This window comes from Empidonax traillii, unplaced genomic scaffold, assembly GCF_003031625.1.
Source record: "Empidonax traillii isolate 1590-97213 ecotype Southwest subspecies unplaced genomic scaffold, ASM303162v1 scaffold449:size826340, whole genome shotgun sequence".
NCBI classification, from domain to species: domain Eukaryota; kingdom Metazoa; phylum Chordata; class Aves; order Passeriformes; family Tyrannidae; genus Empidonax; species Empidonax traillii.
Genome location: NW_020955642.1, coordinates 762,161 through 779,818, shown reverse-complemented (window position 1 = coordinate 779,818; position 17,658 = coordinate 762,161). Strand labels below are relative to the sequence as shown.

Here is a 17,658-nt window from a genome sequence, read left to right as displayed (position 1 = left end):
GCACATGGAAAAGCCCAAGAGCCATTATAGGAATTCCACTGTCAAAGGGGATTCAGTCCAGCGCTCAGGTACTTGGAAACTTTCTCTACTGAAGTCTAAAACTATGCCTGATGTTAACAGCGTTTAAAACAGATGTGTTACCCCAAATAAAAAGCTACTACCAGATTTGTCTGAACTGTCCCACCAGTTCTGGGCCTAAAACACCAAAACAGGTTAAAGCAGTGCTGTAATACAGAAATAAACGCTCCTCTTCAGTACCTCACCTGTCAGTATCAGGTCAGCCTCTCACCTGACGTCACCTGTAGTCAAAACTGTCACTACCTGGGGAGGAGAGGGGCTCACATAAAACCATTCAAAAACAACAGTGTTGTCGTATGAAAAGCATTTCACCCACAGGCAAAGCACTGTGCTAATGGAGAGCATCTGATCTCTAAAACACAGATGAAAGTAGCATTTAATACAACTATTCAAAATAATTTGTTAATGAATTCCCAAGGTACTTGTATTGCACCTGCAACTCCTAAGCTAGTATTCATAGAGCTAGGAACCACTCACAAGTCCAGAAGAAATTAAGTTATAAAAGTCTAATTCTGAACTTTTAAGTGAGGTTGCAAGTGGAAATTTTTTTAAACCATTACAAAAGAAACTTTTAAATTAATATATTCATATATTGGTTAGTTTTTTTTTTTCTGAGTTTAAAGATTAGTTATACCTATTTTTGAAAAGGTATTTTCATAGTGTGTGAGCCTCTAACAGACATGAATTTTGTTCTCAGGAAATCCCAAGGTTGCTCTTAAGAGTCTATTCCTATTTTAACTATTTCATTTAATCAATAAATTCTTTTCTACTTCTGTTCCCTTTTTCCTCATGTTTCTCAATTCACACATTACTGCCATGAAAACACAGAGCTGTAGATTTAAGGTTAGACAGCGCTGAACAAGGATAAGCTCTTATTTCAGTTTGGTTCAAGAGATTTCATTTTTTAAAGCAATTTCATGGCAGGAATTCTTCTTTCTTTTTTGAAAAAACTCAGTACAGAGTTTCTGAACTACTGCAACAATTTCTAACAATTTCTAAGTTTTCAGAAAACCTAAAGGATTTTTTGGCACAATGTAACATCTTTCTCCTACTTGGAATAAAAAAAAAAACAGTTTTCGTAACTCAGTGTTACTTTAATACTGTTACACAAGTATTGGTAACAATGTGTTTCATTAATAACCTTTTTATTAACTCTGTAACTCTTAACTGCACCTGAAAAGGTTTGTAGTCAGTTTAATAGAAAAAAAATAATTATTGAGAAAGCTTTAACAGTTTATTCCAATGCCCAGCACATGCTTTCTCCTCCCTCCACATACACCTGAAGTTTATAAGGATTCGGTGTAACTGAATATTTATCTTCCATTTTATTATAGCGAGATTTTTCCTAGTGTATAATTTCTACTTAAGTTCACCAGTGTTCTCCACACTTAGTGATATAATATACATTCTATATATATAGTTTTTTAAAAACTGCTAATGTTGCATATAATTATTTTCATCTGGTCCTCAAAAAGAATAATTTCATATACAGAAACTAGAAAATAAACCCAGCACAAACTAGATGTACCAAGTAGTACATATTAAAATAATTACCACAGTAATTGAAAATTCCTGATCTTAGTCCTACAATAATCAGTTAACTAGAGGCTACTCCACAGCCTCTGGGATTTCTCTGTTGTTCACAATAAGGGTATGAATAATTCCCTCCTTTCGTTTCCCACTACTGACAGCCTTAATGCAACAGCTGTGATCAGCAACAGTGAAGTGAGTTTCAGTCCCATCTTCGACAAATTCACCCTGGGAGGAAGAGACAAGAATAAAAAGAGACACGTGATATTTTAGCAAATGAAAAAGCTTGAGTGTGTCAGTGTCAAGATCACTTGTAGTTTCCACATTACAGCAGCCATAGGTACCTGCAACAAATACAGCCCCAAAACTTAACAAAGCTCCAGAATTTCAGGCAGGGCTTTGTCAGTGTGTCCAGTTAAAGATTTGTGGGCATCAGATGACAATCAAAATGGTAAAGTTGGAGTTTGTGAGTTCATATTACTGATCCATGTTAGTAAACAAAAATAGAAAAAGCATCTTGCTGCCCAGTTGTGCTGTACAGCTAGTAAGTGCCACACAAACTTATACTGAAGTGGCAGTAAAAGGTGAAGTATTTAGGATGCCTTCTACAGCAGAATGCAGAAAGAGGTCCCTGGATTGAGTACCAGTTGTGTATTTTGAATTGTGTGTTTTGGGCTCCTGCTGCAGTTACATAATATCCTATTACAGATTTTGCCATGCACAGCTGTGTCATCTTTGGGAGAGCAGAACAATCCGTGTGCCGCTCTAATGGAAGCACAGTTTGACAACTAAACCTGCACATGCAGCTTGCAAGAATATCTTCTAGAGCATTTATTACATTATAGAAAAGGCTGAGAGCTATCAGGAGCAGAAAATCTGATTTACTGGAAAGGGGGTTTCTTCCACGCACTTCTATAGAAACGGAGCTCTGACCAAACTGGTCTAGTGGAAAGTGTCCCTGTGATGGCAGGGGGGTTATAACGAGATGATATTTAAGGTTCCCTCCAACCCAGGCTGTCCCATGATTTGGTGAATTTTCATCCTACTCTCAGGTATAGCACCACTGTTGATTTTACAATTTGTGCTCATCCAAGGGCTTTCTTGTGGCAGTAGTAACCACTTTGACACATCCTTCAAGGAGGGGGAAGCCTAGCTTGTATGCGTATTGACAGCCATCATAATACAAAAAAAACACCAAACAGATTAAGCTTTCTACCTGCCAGCCTGCTCTAAAAACTAATGCAGATGTGACAGAAAGACAAGCATATTTTGCTAAGCTTTGGGTATGTAGCCATAGGCTGGGAAGAGCCTTTGGAAGGGATCACGTACCGCTGTTTCCATTTTTTCACCATTGCACCACACATCCATAGTGTCCTTTTCTGTGAAGGAAAAGGAAAACAGAAAGTAGAAAGAACAAGGTGTTTTTCCCCCCTATAGACAAGGATCTAGGAATTTTAAAAATCCGTTGAATTTTACTTTCAATTCCCAAAAGAAGTTTCTAATTAGCCAAAGTCCCTGAGCTACAGAATTTGCTCTCATAGCAGGATGGGGAGGCTCTCAACAATGAGCAAACAACTTTAGCTTTGAACATACATTTTTACCTCTCCCTAGCCCTGGCTATTGACTCTGGGTTGCTCAGAATATTGCCAGAAATATCCTGACAGTCTTAAACTGAAAAACTTGAAGACAGAAAAATGAAATAATTTCTGCTAATTATCTGAGTGCCATTTATTCAGTGAAGCTCTAATATTTTTTCCAGGTTGGTTTAATTCAAAAGCAGCATTATTTAACATCCATCGAACTGTTTGTATTCTTCAAAATCTCTCAAAACCCAAGTACCACTGTAAATATCAATCTTAGATTTTTTTCCATTTGAAACAGAATATTCTTTTACTTCTTCCAGCACATTCTTCTTAAATTATTTTGCTCTAGAATTCACATTACTGACACTGTCATCCACAGGTCATCAGCAGAGAGCTGATCCCTGCTTGCCTTTCCAGTAAGCATAGAGAGATTAAAATCCTGTGAGGAGACTTATCTGTTTCTGCCATAAAAGTTGCTTTTCTTCACTGCCCCCCTTCATCTTAGGGCAGTTCGTTATGTCCTGAGGCTTTATAAAAATCATAGTCCAAGATCTCTTGTTTCCAGATCTAACCATACAGCAATACCTAAGTGGAACTTTTCCCACTAGATGCCATGGACAAATTCCTCAGGGGGTCCCTGCCTCCTGGCTGCTTGTTATGTGTCTAAGCGGGGGGCAGAAGAGATGTATTGCCTGCTTATTAAAATAGTGAAACAATATAATATAAAAGTTTTTAGATTAAATTTGTAGTTAAGAAGTGAGGCAGAAAAAAGGATGCTCATTAATCTATCAAACAAGTAGAAACTGTCACACTTCCTCAGATAGACTTTGGCTGATGATTGTTGGAGGGAAAGCCTGGGCACCTGCAGAACAAACACTGGGTTTGATCACAACACAGATAACACTTCTATAAGAGGCTTCACCTGCAGAACTGTCTTGCTAGAGCAGCTCTATGGATGCAGCAGCCATAATGCCTCCAAACCTTTTTTTTTCTTTTCTTTGTTTTTAAATCTAGACCACAGTGCTGTAGGTTCACGTGTGTGTAACAAGACCATTGTTTTTCAGATTGTCTTTGGCATCTCATTCCAAACTTCCAGACCACTCAAGATTTTATACTGCACCAGTGCTACCCACTGAACTGCACTTTCTCTTAATTACCAGTTATTAAATGCACACAAGTATTTTCAAAGGCAGCAACATGGAGTCATTCAGTGTTTACTTACCTAGAACAATTCTATAGTCCGTACCATCCAAGTTCAATATCCAAGTATTGGTTGTTTTTAACCTGTTTTCCATATATTTCTTCAGACTCTTTCCATTGATCTCCAAAGTATATTCATATGCAAAGCCACTGACTGCATCTATGTTAATAGCAGCTTTTGTTTTAGTAGCTCCAACAGTGAATGTTTCTTTACCCACTAATTTAAACATCCAGTCTTTTCTTATTTCTTCCTGTAGAATAAAACAAAGACAGTGGGTATTAATTGAGAGATCTGAGTGCATGTTTTAATGTTAAAAATACTGAATTGAAACTCAGGAGACAGCTCAGTACTGAACTGTTATTTGGGAATGAATGCATACACGGTGGTTTGTATGCACAGAGTGCCTCTGTCCAAAGACAGCAAAGCACTTCATGAATACTCACACCTTAACTGGAACTGAAAAAAAGAACGATGCAGTTCAGTAAATCAGGTAAAGTTAATCAACTGAATGTACCTCACTTGCATTTATTAGTCTTTTGTTTGCTCTGATGCATGTTGCATGGAAGTGCACTTATATAATCTGTATCACAGTGAATTTTGAGCACATAGCAATTTCACCTTTCCATCAACATAGACAACACGTTTTCCTGAAGTGGTCCCATGTTCAAATTCAATCTTATGAACACCATCACTTAAAGCTACTTCCCAAACAGCCACCAAATCTGTCATCTTCTCTAAGTGGCTGTACCGAGACCTAAGGAAAAACCAACAAAGTAAATTAATTGTTGTTGAAAGTTCAATTCCTGATGTCTGCAGTTCAAAGCTTTACTGGGTCAGGGCAAGTTGTTTTTTGCAAATGAAAAATGAGACTTGAAAGAGTAACCTTACAGAACTGCTCATATTTTCATGTTTTTTCAAATATTCAGATATGACAAAATATCACAAAATATAAACCGACAGTTAAACAGACTCACTTTGACAAACACAGTACAAAGACACAGATATCCATCTAACCTCTAAAAGCCTTTAAATCTACAATTTCAGGTGACATTAGGTTACAAAATACACTTAGCATTCAGATGCTCCTGGACAGTTCTGCTATTTCCTGGTAGGCATTAAAATACAGTATTTGATTGGTCTCAAAGAAAGTGTTTCAGCCTTTTAGACTCAAAAAATAGGATGGCCAGTTTAGCTGTTTTAACAGATTTGTCTGCAATCTCATAAATATTACCTACATCATGCAGAAACGCACACACAAACACTCACAGGGGAAGAGATCTGGCAAGATATCCTTTTATTTAAGCAATTTTTAAAGTTTAGATACAATCATAAGTGACCACTGGAACTGTGGATATCTTTCCAAATCTGCTCATACCACGGTCCTGATTTTTTACCTTACTTCATCTTCACAGACAGTAATCTCCTCCCCGGACGCCATAGTAACACAAACAGCTTTTAATCCAATTAGCAGCAAGAAAAAATAGAAAAGTAGAATAGCAGCAGAGAAGTGCTGAGGTCTAAGTTTTCCTGGTTTTCTCCATTTAAGATAAAGGACATTTTTTAAAGCGTTATAACCTAGCATGCAGTGCTAGCTGTAGTATATATGATGAAAACAAAAACATTTAAAATAAAACCATCTCTCCTCTTAAACAGAAAATAAAAAAATTTGGAATTGTATTGTATTTTGGAAAAAATATAATATTTTTCAATTTAGTAAGTGCAGTTTATTGTAACTTTATTAGCTCATCATAACTTTGTCGATTATTTGATGGAAAAGTGGGCTGCCCAGCTTGTGACCGAAAGCTTAGAAACTAAAAGCAGGAACCCGATCAGAGCTGCCCCTCTCAGTCCCAGACCGTAATGATCTTGGGACTGCAAAATAGCACAGCCAACAATTTCACCTACTCGCTACAAAGAACTCGTTTCTTACTTAAGAGCAATAGACCATGATGGTGTTTTACAACCACTGACTGATTTTTAATGTATTATTTCCATTAATTAATTTGCTAAGGGCTGCCTGCCCTACCTGTGCATATTAATAAGCATAACTTAAATGTAAACAAATAGTAACACGTGCTAATAACTGCCGAGGAGACTTTTGGCTGTTCCTGAAGTTACAGGTGGCTGTGAAGTTTGGCATTCCCTAGCACACGGTGGGAGTCAGGCGGGGTATATTTCCCTCTCCTCAAGGGAGCGGGGGCTCGGGATAGACCCGCGCTTGGCCCTGGCATTGGATCTGCACAAGGAGCGGCCTCGGGCACAAAGGAGATGCCAGGAGGGGTGGCAGCTGGAGGGTGTCCCCAGGCCACCCTTCACCATCCCCGGCAGGACGCAATCCTCCCGCGTGGATCCTGGAGATTATTTAGGATCAGTGCTGAATGGGTTAGGAAGCATCCTAGAACACACAAATTCCCATTTTTCTTTTTAGCAAATCATGGTGATGAGGTAACAGACTTCTATTTTAAAACAGAGCTGAACCCAGACTCTAGGGCACCCGCGTGTTTCCTGAAAGCCTGCCGGTACCACCCGAGTCCCAGGGGAAAGCCTGGAGGGACCTGCTCGCTTCTAAGAGCCACCCGCTGGCTCCAATCCAGGGAAGCACATCTGTCCTGCACCGACCGCCTCGTTCCACTGCGTTTTCTGCTAACCAAGGCAGCGGCCCAAAACGAGACTTTACACATGAGGGCTGGCTCTGAAAACCAGGCTGGGATTACCGCTCCCCGCCCACCTAATGCCGGCAGCGCTCATCGTGGTGCGGTGTAACGGGAAGCGCATGAGCTCCAGGGCAGCAAGTCTCCCCCACCCACCGTTGCCGCCGGCAGCGAGCTTTTTTTGTGTGTATGTGTGTGTGTGTGTGAAGAAAATCCCCACGTCCCTGCAAGGCGGCTCACCCCGCGGCCCCGAGGGCGGCGGCCCCGCTCCTACCTCCGCCGGGTCTCCTCCCCTCGGCTCCCGCGCCGCAAGATGGCGGCTCCCGCCCGGCACCGCCCCGCGCCCGCGCGCCCGCCCGCTCCCTCAGCCCCCCTCCCGCCCGAGCCGCTCCGCGCCCGGGGAACCGGCCCCTCTTCTGCCCCGCGGCCCGGCCGGCGGCCCTCGCCATGGCAGAGGTACCGTGGCGGCCCCCGGGTGTCGCTGCTGGGTGGTTGGAGCAGGACAAAGGGCGATCCAACAGACCGTAACCCCCGGAGCCGCCGCCGCGTTTCTGGGGGCTCCGCTCGCGGCGGGGCCGCTGCGCCCCGGGGGCGTTGGAGGGAGCCGAGGGCCGGTGGTCTGGGCTTCTTAGAAAGGCGAATTTCGCTCGTTGCACGTATTTTTCCTTCTGACTGAGATCGGGAAAACTGAGCATGCTGTATGTTAAGTACGCTTTTCCCCGAGTGTATTTTGCAGATCCTATTGGAGCGTCTCTCAAGCCCTCCTGGAGTGGGTGTTCTTGGGGGGGTTGGGGTTGGTTTGGTTTAATTTTGGGGGCATTTGGTACCCCACAACGCCTGCACAGCTGATCTGCAGAACTCAGGTTTCTGCCTCTTCTTCCCCTTCTCCCAGCTGCAGCAGGAGAAGGCAGAGTGGGAAAACTTAAACAAGCTATTAATGCGTCATGGGTTGAAACCGGTGAGTCTTGCTGCACCCCAATGCTGCAGAAATAAGACAGGTAAGGAAATGCTAATTTAACTACTTTTTGTATTTGGAAGTAGTAAGCCTAAGTTCGTAAGGCATCTCTAAAACTGTCACTTCCAAATGGCAGCAGACATGCAACCTTCTCCACCTGTTGAAAGCCTTTCATTGTGACTTTGTTCATGTTTTGTATCTCCAGATATGATTGTCCTAGACAGTCAGTCTTCTCTAGAAATAAGACTTGCATTAAAAACGCTGGTAGAAGACATCGAGCGACAGCAGAAGTTGATGCAGGGACTTATGGAGACGAATCGGTCTCTTAGGTAAGACACAGTGGAAGGAGCTTACCTGCTAATGCAAAGTGAAAGTATTATGAGTGTGCATCTTCTGCCCAGTGGAGATCTTGTCTCATCAGACGCCCAAGATCCTTTTCCTGATATTATTGCCCAATGTGCAGCAATATTGGCCTACTTCCTTTTGAGCTCTTCCGTTATTTCATCTGCTGCTTCTTCCCATACCAGCATATTTCCCATACCTGCTGCCACAGGATCAAATGTCATCACGTGATGTCAGGTGTGTGCTTCCTGCATTGTGTTTAGTGAAATGAGTGTAATTTAAATGAAGGATTTTTTTTTTCCAGAGATGTGGTACGACAGGAACAAAGTCGGGCATCTCGGCAAGAGCAACGGGCTAATGATTTGGAAAATGTGGTGAAAAACATTAAGGCCAAAATTCGTCAGCTGGAAGATGAAACGATAGCTAAAGCTTGCCAGCAACAGAACCAAGTCAGAGAACTTCAAAAAGACCAGCAGGCTTCCCAGGTAGTTTGGAGAGTGCTGCCTTAGGATTCAAATGTTTGTCTTTTTTTAAAAGATCTAAAAATATTTACATTGATAAAAATAAACATGAGTCTTGGGTCATAGAGTTAGTACACTGTCTAGAGTGAAGATTTTTTGAGCCATGCAGAATTTTATAGCAATAACTTAGAAAAATATCTGTGTCCTTCCACTGTCTCTTCATTAAGGCTAAAACCCAAGGACTAATCGTCCTTGGGACCAAGTGTGTACCTGACAGAACAGTCAGCTGGGAGGCCAGAACAGTTTAATAATGCTCCCATTACCTGTTCACAGGTAAAATACCAACAGCAGCAGGAAAAGCTGCAAGAACAGGAAGAGATTATTGCCCGTTTGCAGAAGGAGCTGAGCAAGGTTGGAATGGAGGAGCAGCACCGCATTGCCACTCAAAACAAAATGTTTCGTCAGTTTTGCAAAAGAGCTCCCAAGTCTCTTCTAGATCAGAAGTAAGTGATCTTAAGCTGGTGAATGACCTGTAATGCTGAATGAAGAAACAGATTTTAAAGCAATGCTTCTTGAAATTTATATGGAAAAAAAAAAAAGCTAGAGATCTTAGGAGTGCAACCTGAAATATGGATTCTTTTAAAGGTATAGCAGTACAGTGATATTTTTCTTTTGTAAAATTGTGAGACAGATAAATCCATGGCAGAAATTAAAAAATTACCAGCCACTGCCTACACTAGGTGTCAGCAAAGGGAAGGGAATGATTCACTCTTTTCTGGAACTGCAGTGTCTGCTAGGATGATCTCATCCTGGGATTCTAACATTTAAAAATGTAAATTAAAAAAAATGACAAAAAAAACCCCAAGAGACATGATCCCAACCCCCCTCCCACCCTTCCCCAAAAAGAGCCCTTCCAGTTTTGACAAGGGATCTTAGCAACTGCTGAGTGGAGGCTTACTGTGAGGCTGCAAAGTACTTTAGAATAAGTTCTGAAAGTATCCCAACCCAGTAGGATTTCCGTAGCTCTGCTATATTCAGAGTTTTGCCAGTTCTTAGACCTTAGGTAGCCACTGCTTTACCCTGCTGATGTCCCCTGCTTTCTGGGCCTGGCCACACCTGGGAAACTTCTAAAAGGGATTGTGTGGGCACAACCTTGTCCTCATGCCCTTGCGGTAAGAGAGGAGGAATCACTGAATTTGGTTCCCTGTGCTCTCTCATGTGTCTCTCCAAAACACAATCTCAGAGTGCTCAAGCCACTGTATTTTGACTGTGCCCCTCTGTTAAGCTTGCTGGGTAAGTCATAAGATGAGGAGGCTGTTGGGCAGATTTAGGCCTTTTCCTCCTCTTGAATGACTTTGCCAGTTCTAGACTAGTACAGAGTTAATGTCTCTACTTTTCTGTTTTGGCAAACTGCGACCATATTTGTTTGGTGTGAAAGAAATATTTCTGTTTGGAGCAGCCACTTCTGAAGTGCAGCTGTGTAAGCTGGCCTGTTCCTCTAGATTGATCACAGTATCTCTCAGGCATGAGTTTTTTGAGATTATCTGAAATTCAAAATGCCATTTTTCCTTTCTTCAGGTACCTTTGTCTAATTGATTATTATGAATCTCAAATTAGTCAGATTAAAAAGGAGCTGAGGTAGGTCTTATCTAATGCCTTATGGTACTACTGTTCAAAATTTATTTTCCCCTTTACTGTTCTTAAACCATATAGGGGTAAATATTTTGTGCTCCAGATCTCTCTAGAATATAAGAAACAGCAAAAGGTTGTAATAGTCATAGAAGTTTGGATTTATCAAAGGAATGATTGTCAGTCCAGGCTAAGCAGCTCCTCAGTCAGGAGGCCAGGACAGCTGGGAAGTTTGGGATATTCAGACACTGGAACTTCAAGTCCTTTTCTTCTTTTTTTTTTCTTTTTTTTTCTTTTTTCCCTTCCTCTTTTGCCAGAATTACTGCATTAGCTGTGCTCAGTCAAATGATCTACTAAACTAAAGGAATACTGGGTTTTCAGCTCTATCACTGTGCAAAGCAACAAGCAGATACCTGACACATTCCTATAGTTTGAGATTATTATCTTGAAAACTGAAATGGGATTTGCTTGTACTGGAGTTTCTCTTGAGGATAAGTGCACTTAATTAGCATGTGAAGCAGCTTTCCCAGAAATTAGAGCAGTGGATCTTAGGGCAGAATTTCTATTCTATTTACTTTGTAATTTATGGAAACATTATTATCATACATCACTGCTAACTAAACCAACTTAGATTTTTGAGTTAATTGAATTGCAGTAAGCTCAGACAAATGTTTTTTTTTCCCCAATAGACAGTATAAAAAAGATGAAGACCAGGTACAGAGAGAAGGAAAAAACAGAGAAGAATTCTTAAATCTAGATGCTACTCCTAATTACAGAGCACTGCTCACGGTATGGAACTGCCAAATCTAAATCCGTGCAGATCTCTAAATGGTAACCCTTCAAGAGCCACCTAGAAACATAAACATGCTTGATTTCTGTCCCTTGTTCTTGTCATGTCTTCTGAACTTGTAACCTCTCTGTGCAGGGCTCCCTGTCTTTATGCAAAGGTTCAGCACTGTGTTGTGAGTCTTTGCTGGGGACTGCATAGTCACAGTTCTCCATCTGTGGTCTAATGCAGCTCTTGGTCTCAGTCATTTATTCCTCATCCCTGCTGTTTTGCTGTACAGGCAATTGTGAACCCTCCCTAACATGTACATACTTTAAATTGTTCAAGTTGTTGATTAAGAAGTGCGCAAAATAAAAGAAATAACCCAGCCTATGTTGCAGTCTTTCCAGAAGCAACTTATTGAAACAAAAGCCAGGAACGAAGAGCTTTTGCTTGAAAATACAAATCTCAAAAAAGACTTGGAAATAAGGTGAGAAAGGATAAGTATCACCCTTTGCAAGGCCATTTCAGTAGACTTTGCTTTACAAAGAAAGAAACCAAAAGCACCTGTGGTTGTACAGGTGTAGTGTGAAATCTGTAATCAAAGAAATAAGATATGGCAGCAACAGCCAAACTCCCCTCCCTACACTGTTAATAACAACTGCTAGTGGTTAGTTTGCTGTTTATTGCTGTTATCATATAGAAATGTAGCAGAATTTAATTTCCAGAATAATATTTTGGCACTGGCAAAGGTTTCTTCTTTTTTTGCTCGGCTAAATTTTATAGATACCTCCCAATACATGACATATAATACAGTGCTTTTTCTTTCTATCAGGCCAACTGTACAGGAGTTAAAATTTCACAAGCACCAAGTGAAGAAACTAGAGAAAACTTTAAAGAAAACTATCCAGTAAGTATATTCCTTTAATAACTTTCCTGAATCCTCTGGATTTTTGAAAGCAAAGTTATTCTGCAACTTGTAATGTAGGTAGTGGCTTATACAGCATGTACCTTATCAGCATTCCTCAGAGCCTGATTATGGGCAGCAAATGCTGCTGGGTCTCCAAAGCCCTGTGTATCTCTGAACTGATGGCAGGGTCTCCAAATGGGGGCACAGCAGTGTCTTTTTTATTTCACTTTGTCTTTCTGGATTTGATTTGAGGGCTATCGCAGGCTATAAGGACAGGGCCATCTATGGTGTTTGCTGTTTCATGAGCTATAAAGCAAGCTACTGGTTACATTATGGATTATGAATGTGAAGGTACGAGTTGGCAAAATGTTGCAGCTACTGAAGTTATGTCCATATTATTCTTAGAAATTGACTTGGTAGTTTTCTGAAACGTTGCTAAGAAAATACACTGAAGGTGTTTAAAGATCCAGTATAGATGAAGTATTTTTATCTGTAATTTCACTTTGTCATTTGTATATCTGTATATGAAATGATAAATATTTTATCGCCTGAAAAAGACATCACTTAAACTTTAAAATAAATATACCCATTGTGTATATTTAAATGGTCTTTTCTCTTGTGCAGTGAGTATTAATTAGATGGTAGTTTTAAAGAAAATCATCTTAGATTTGACAAGAGGGGTCTCGAGCTGTGTATAGTTAGCCAGGAAAGGTGGTCCAGCTGAAGCAGATAAAGACTGAGCTTGGAATTTAAACCTTTTAAGTAAAAGTCTGGATTTTAAGTCTTCATCCACAGTAGAATCTCTGGTAACAAAACAACTGTGTATCTGGTGGTGTCCCTTCTAAATCAGGATACAGTCTGGAATAACCTGGAGGTTTGAGATAAATCAGTGATATTTACATTAGGTATTGTGTTGTCAGTCTGCACTAATTCAGTCTGATGGAATTTTTATCGGCCAACAGCGTAACATGGAGATTTTACTTGGTAGATGCTGCATACCTGGTTCTTTCATCAGATTGAAAGTAGTATCTCCTGCTAAGGCTGTTTGTGTAGCCCGCTGTGTATATTTTTGTGCAGATCTTTGGGGAGCAGGACTGGAGAAAGAGAAGAAAAGAAAGAATCTGGGAGCACTGCAGAAGTGGATCAGCTGCAGGCAGCTTGCCGGCAGTACTTACAGGTACACAGATTTCATCTGTGCTGTGTGTATCTAGCACTGTTACAATGAAATACTACACACATTTTGTTTACCCACGTGAACTGGTGGGTGCTGGTTTGAGTCTAAGAGTTCCTATCAAGTCCTTTGTGCAAGATGAGTAATGTCCTGGGTTTGGCAGTTAATGTAGGCTGGTTCTTTATTGTTCTATCTCTGTAAACTACTTGAAAATATAGCAAGAAAGCAGACACTAGGCTGGCAAATATCAAATCCACGATTTAGCTGAAGTTCTTTCAGGACGGGATTTGTTCAAGGTCCTGGGCAAAACGGATCCTTAGGTACAGTTTTAAGCACACCTGTGGAGTTAGTGGCAAATTAAAAATCCCAAATATAATAAAACTTAATAAAGTGTAAACTGGGGAAGTAACAATGCCTTGAGTGGATAAATGTTAAATATCCCTCAAAGGGAATTATATTTGCATTACTTTTACATATCTTCTAGCTTGTATATGTTTCAATCTTGGAATCTATTACAGATTGAATGCTTGTGTAAAAATCATCGATAGTAATATTGGATGGATAGTAATACTGGAGCTATTTGTGATTTAGTCTTAAGACAATCATGACTGTGAATAAGAGGAATTTTATTACAAAACGTCATACATATTTGAGCAATAACGCTTGTTCGTTGTTTTTGAAGATTTTGTCCCATATTGATTCTATTTTGCGAAGTCCAAGAGCTCCCCCGTTAATATACCGGCGCAGCAAAGGGCCAGTGCAAAATTATGCTAAAGAGAACAGACAGGAATGTGGATTTGAGCACCTTCCCCTCACTATAGAAATGTGGGCAGATCAGCTGATGGCTCTAAAGGTAATGACACGTTATTGTACTTGGCTTTATAGTCTTCCCTTCATGGGCTGACCCCTCCTCGGTCTCTCTCTGTACGTGGTTGTGTGGATTTTCTGTGTGTAGCTTTTGTTATTGCCTGACTGGGTGTTAAGTTTTAAAAGTAATTGTGCTGTCCATGTGAAACACATACCAGAGATACACCTCTTGCTGAGAAACAGCAAGTCTGCCTGTTTCTATAGTAAAAACAACTTTAAGCAATTTCTAAATAAGTTGTGTCCCCTCCCTTCTTTTAAAAGGATTTGCATAGATCCTTGAGAAAACTGTCTCTGGAACTGATGCCCTGGCATACTGCAGATCCACAGGATAACAGAGAATCCATACGAGTTGAAGATCTCCAGTTCATAGTAGATGCAATTTTGGAAGAAATAGAAAATAAAGAAAAGGTATTTCTCACCCAGGGGTTCATAATCACAGGTTACATTCTTAAATGCATTCTTCACACGGTGATTAGATTGGTGCATTTGAAAGCCTTGTGGGGTTTAAGAAATATCTGTTTGAAGACATGCAATAGTCAAAGACTGTTTTAACATAATGGATAAATTCACCTTGGGGAAGACTGCTTTGATCAAAGGCACTTGACCAGCACTGAATTTGCATTGCCCTGTAGTCTCAGGAATGACACTGTTCTGTTTCTCAGTCAGTGCTGAGAATACATAAATGTACTTTGCAGCAACAGAGAAGAAAGCTTTTGAAAGAGTATTTTGGGTTTAGTATGTATTTGTGCCTAAAAGATATTGAAAATACGTCTTCAGATTTAAAAATATTTGAAAGGCTGAGGTTTATTAAGGGAAGCTACACCCCTGTTTCTTCAGACTGTTTCTAAGAGTGTTTGACAGTTTGAAAGTGTCCTTGTCTTGTTAAGCAGTAACATTGATGAGTTCTTCCCGCTTGCTACAGAACAGCCAGACACAGTCCTTGCAGACTCTGTCTGCGATAGTCTCCCACTTCCAGAAGTTGTTTGATGTGAATTCTCTGAATGGTGTTTATCCACGAATGAATGAGGTTTACACAAAGCTTGGGGAAATGACCAACGCTATGAGGAATCTCCATGAGCTCCTGGAACTAGGTAAAGACTGAGGAAGCCTCATGTCCCCATAATAACTGCAGCTTAGAGGATGCCTTCTCCAAGCCTAGTTCTTCTGAAATTGAGGGAGAAAAGGACAAGGAGCCTGTTACCTTCAGTCACAGTAGTCAAAACAGATAAAATCCAATACCAAAACAATTTCTGGGTGTTAACAAAATATTTATTAAGCAAGTTCCTGTTGGCATAGGCCCTATAATGTGTCTGTTGTGTCACAGGAACCATCTCTCTAGATATGTAATTTTAGTTGGCTGATTTCCACTAACATTGTAGGGTGCACTTTAGTACCACCTCTGCATGACTGTTCACAGCTCTGCCAATTTTTTTTTAGCCACTAGAGGATTAGTGAGAGATTCCCCATTGCTAGTTAACATTTGTTTATTTCTGACCATGGGCACTTTGTTTTCTGTGAATGGTGGAATGTGTATGCCTAGATCTATGAAAAGCAAATAAAATCTGGACACCTGCAAGAATTCAACTCTGTCTAAAATACTTCCCTGTTATTACTGTTACAAGACACATGAAGTGTTTGTTTTTCCACAGACAGTTCAGCTCCACCCACTGTGGTAGTAGATACTGTTGGGAAACTATGTGACATCATTAATAAGAACGTGACTGAGCAGGTACAGCAGCTTCTGGGGACTCAGGACATCCACAGGTATGTGGGGCTGTTCCATCGGTGACCATTCCTCAAACATCAAATGCAATAATTGAGGGAACTGGCTAAACTGATGCTGAAAGAAACCAATCACACGTTACGAAGTCAGTGAACTGCAAGAGCAGAGGTGTTGCTATTATCCTACTTGAAACAACTGTCAAATTCTTTCAAAAAGGTTAAGCTGGCAAAGAGAAGAATTGAGGCCAGAAGATTCCAAAACACCCTGTGGTTTGCATGGATAAGGTGATCAAAGGAGCCTTAATGGGATGTGTGTTTCATCGGGAGACAAATCATGCACGTGGGTGGGAGGAGAAAGTGTTGCAAGTTTCAGCTGTAATACTGAAGTGTATGAGTTGCTAAGGCAGTGTATGCCTCAAGCTGCCTACCTGTTCCATCTTCAACAGATGACAGCCACATCTAGGTGGCAGCAGACTGTGAGAGCTTGCATTCAGCTTGTGCTCTACTAAACAGACTAAAAACGGGAGCAGGCAACAAGTCTGACACATGCTGAGTTAACAATACTCACTCAGCCTTTCTGTACTCACTCCTCACAGTTTTAACTAAAGAACAGCTGCTTATAAAGCATTTCTAGCTCTACCTCCAAGGCAGTTATATCAGCCACCTCTAGGCAGTATATTTAGCATATATAGAGTAATGATCCAGTCCACAGGAAGAATATATGTAGGGCATAAACAGTGAAATCAGAGATCCTTGTGACAGCTAACTCTTGGTGGCTGCAGGTTTCAGGACTGGAGAACAGTTTTGGTGTCAGTGGTTTTATGTACTAAGTTGCAGTGTTTCCACAAAGTCATGACACAGAGTGACAGAACAGCCAAGGAGAGGAGCTTGCAATGTCCTTGCAGCCCTTGTCTGACATTCTCACTTGCACATTTCAGTATCATCAATAAACTAGAGGAACACGAGCGCTTCTTTCCACCATTCCAAGCTCTCATCCAAGATTTGCTCTGTCTTTTAGGTGAGTAATATTTGCAGCAGTTGTAATTATCTTCATGCAAATGACTCCTCATAGAACTTTAAATAACTAACATGTGTTTTGTTTACTCCTGTCGTGCTAAAACACAATAAGCATGTGAGAGATAGTGCTACCTTTTGTCTCCCTTTCCTCTTTCCATTTTTCCTCTTGAAGTGAGCAAAATATTTTCATTGAACATGCATATACTCAATCATATTACTCGTAAGCTCAACTGATTTTTTTCCAAAAGCATTAAAAGGTATGAGGAGTATATTTTACTCACTATCTGTTTTTCTAACACTTAAGTTACAGTTCTGGCTGAGCTTGAAGGGGTTCTGGGTACATAGGCCTTACCATTTTGCTTTCCATTCTGTTGCAGAGATCAGTAACGTGGATGATATTTTACCTGTGGTGCAAAACCTGAAATGGAGAGCTGGTCAAGAGCAACTCTGCTCTTCCTGAGCAGGATTTATCTTACCTGTGAACATACCTGTTGATGTATATGAATTACAGCTACCTCTAACCACTGTTACCACAAGCAACAATTCCAGATTTTTTATAAATAAAAGTTGCTGCAATTTTTTTTTTAATTTTTCTTAATTCTTGGTCAATTTAAGAAACACTTTCACCATAACTGCTATTAACTGGTCTTCTCAATCCCAGAGAGAGATACACTCTGTATCAGTCTAGAAAACTGAACCTAGCACACAGCCAGGCACACTATAACCACAAGCACTTTGAATGTTCCTGACACAGTCAGTATGAGATAAAGGTGCT

At 40.5% G+C, this 17,658-nt stretch overlaps 2 protein-coding genes across 7 annotated transcripts; one reads left to right on the top strand and one right to left on the bottom strand.

Annotated features, from left to right (window-relative positions):
• Positions 1-701: 701 nt before the first annotated feature.
• FAIM (Fas apoptotic inhibitory molecule) lies at positions 702-7,568 on the bottom strand. Of its 4 annotated transcripts, XM_027895107.1 has the most exons (6): positions 7,318-7,332; positions 5,787-5,844; positions 5,011-5,146; positions 4,414-4,642; positions 2,938-2,987; positions 702-1,836 (listed from the first exon to the last, which is right to left on the bottom strand). In XM_027895107.1, exons 2-6 carry the CDS (start codon positions 5,828-5,830, stop codon positions 1,687-1,689), a joined length of 609 nt encoding a protein of 202 aa, XP_027750908.1. In that variant the 5' UTR covers positions 5,831-5,844; positions 7,318-7,332; the 3' UTR covers positions 702-1,686. The 4 variants fall into 4 exon arrangements, with proteins under 4 accessions (XP_027750908.1, XP_027750910.1, XP_027750911.1 ...); XM_027895109.1 differs by lacking the exons at positions 5,787-5,844; positions 7,318-7,332 and adding an exon at positions 7,455-7,568; XM_027895110.1 differs by lacking the exon at positions 5,787-5,844 and having other exon boundaries at positions 7,318-7,381.
• On the top strand, positions 7,386-17,465 carry CEP70 (centrosomal protein 70). Of its 3 annotated transcripts, none has more exons than XM_027895104.1 (16): positions 7,386-7,499; positions 7,942-8,041; positions 8,204-8,327; positions 8,645-8,825; positions 9,135-9,304; positions 10,380-10,439; positions 11,120-11,219; positions 11,598-11,686; positions 12,032-12,106; positions 13,184-13,283; positions 13,960-14,130; positions 14,406-14,552; positions 15,067-15,235; positions 15,794-15,908; positions 16,805-16,884; positions 17,261-17,465. In XM_027895104.1, exons 1-16 carry the CDS (start codon positions 7,491-7,493, stop codon positions 17,341-17,343), a joined length of 1,773 nt encoding a protein of 590 aa, XP_027750905.1. In that variant the 5' UTR covers positions 7,386-7,490; the 3' UTR covers positions 17,344-17,465. The 3 variants fall into 3 exon arrangements, 2 of the variants coding, with proteins under 2 accessions (XP_027750905.1, XP_027750906.1); XM_027895105.1 differs by lacking the exon at positions 7,386-7,499 and adding an exon at positions 7,617-7,741; XR_003572499.1 differs by lacking the exons at positions 10,380-10,439; positions 12,032-12,106; positions 13,184-13,283; ... (4 more) ...; positions 16,805-16,884; positions 17,261-17,465 and having other exon boundaries at positions 9,135-9,308; positions 11,124-11,219; positions 11,598-11,607.
• Positions 17,466-17,658: the final 193 nt, after the last annotated feature.

What these genes read in the sequence shown, in the direction of transcription:
- CEP70 (XM_027895104.1), top strand. An exon ending in CTTGCCGGCAGTACTTACAG is followed by an intron (nt 13,284 to 13,959) that starts GTACACAGATTT and finishes TTGTTTTTGAAG; the next exon opens with ATTTTGTCCCATATTGATTC. An exon ending in GGGACTCAGGACATCCACAG is followed by an intron (nt 15,909 to 16,804) that starts GTATGTGGGGCT and finishes TGCACATTTCAG; the next exon opens with TATCATCAATAAACTAGAGG.
- FAIM (XM_027895106.1), bottom strand. Translation starts at nt 5,974, where the DNA reads ATGCTAGGTTATAACGCTTTAAAAAATGTCCTTTATCTTAAATGGAGA. An exon ending in GTCTGTGAAGATGAAGTAAG is followed by an intron (nt 5,147 to 5,786) that starts GTAAAAAATCAG and finishes GTTTTTCCTTAG; the next exon opens with GTCTCGGTACAGCCACTTAG. An exon ending in GTGAAAAAATGGAAACAGCG is followed by an intron (nt 1,837 to 2,937) that starts GTACGTGATCCC and finishes TCTTCCTCCCAG; the next exon opens with GGTGAATTTGTCGAAGATGG.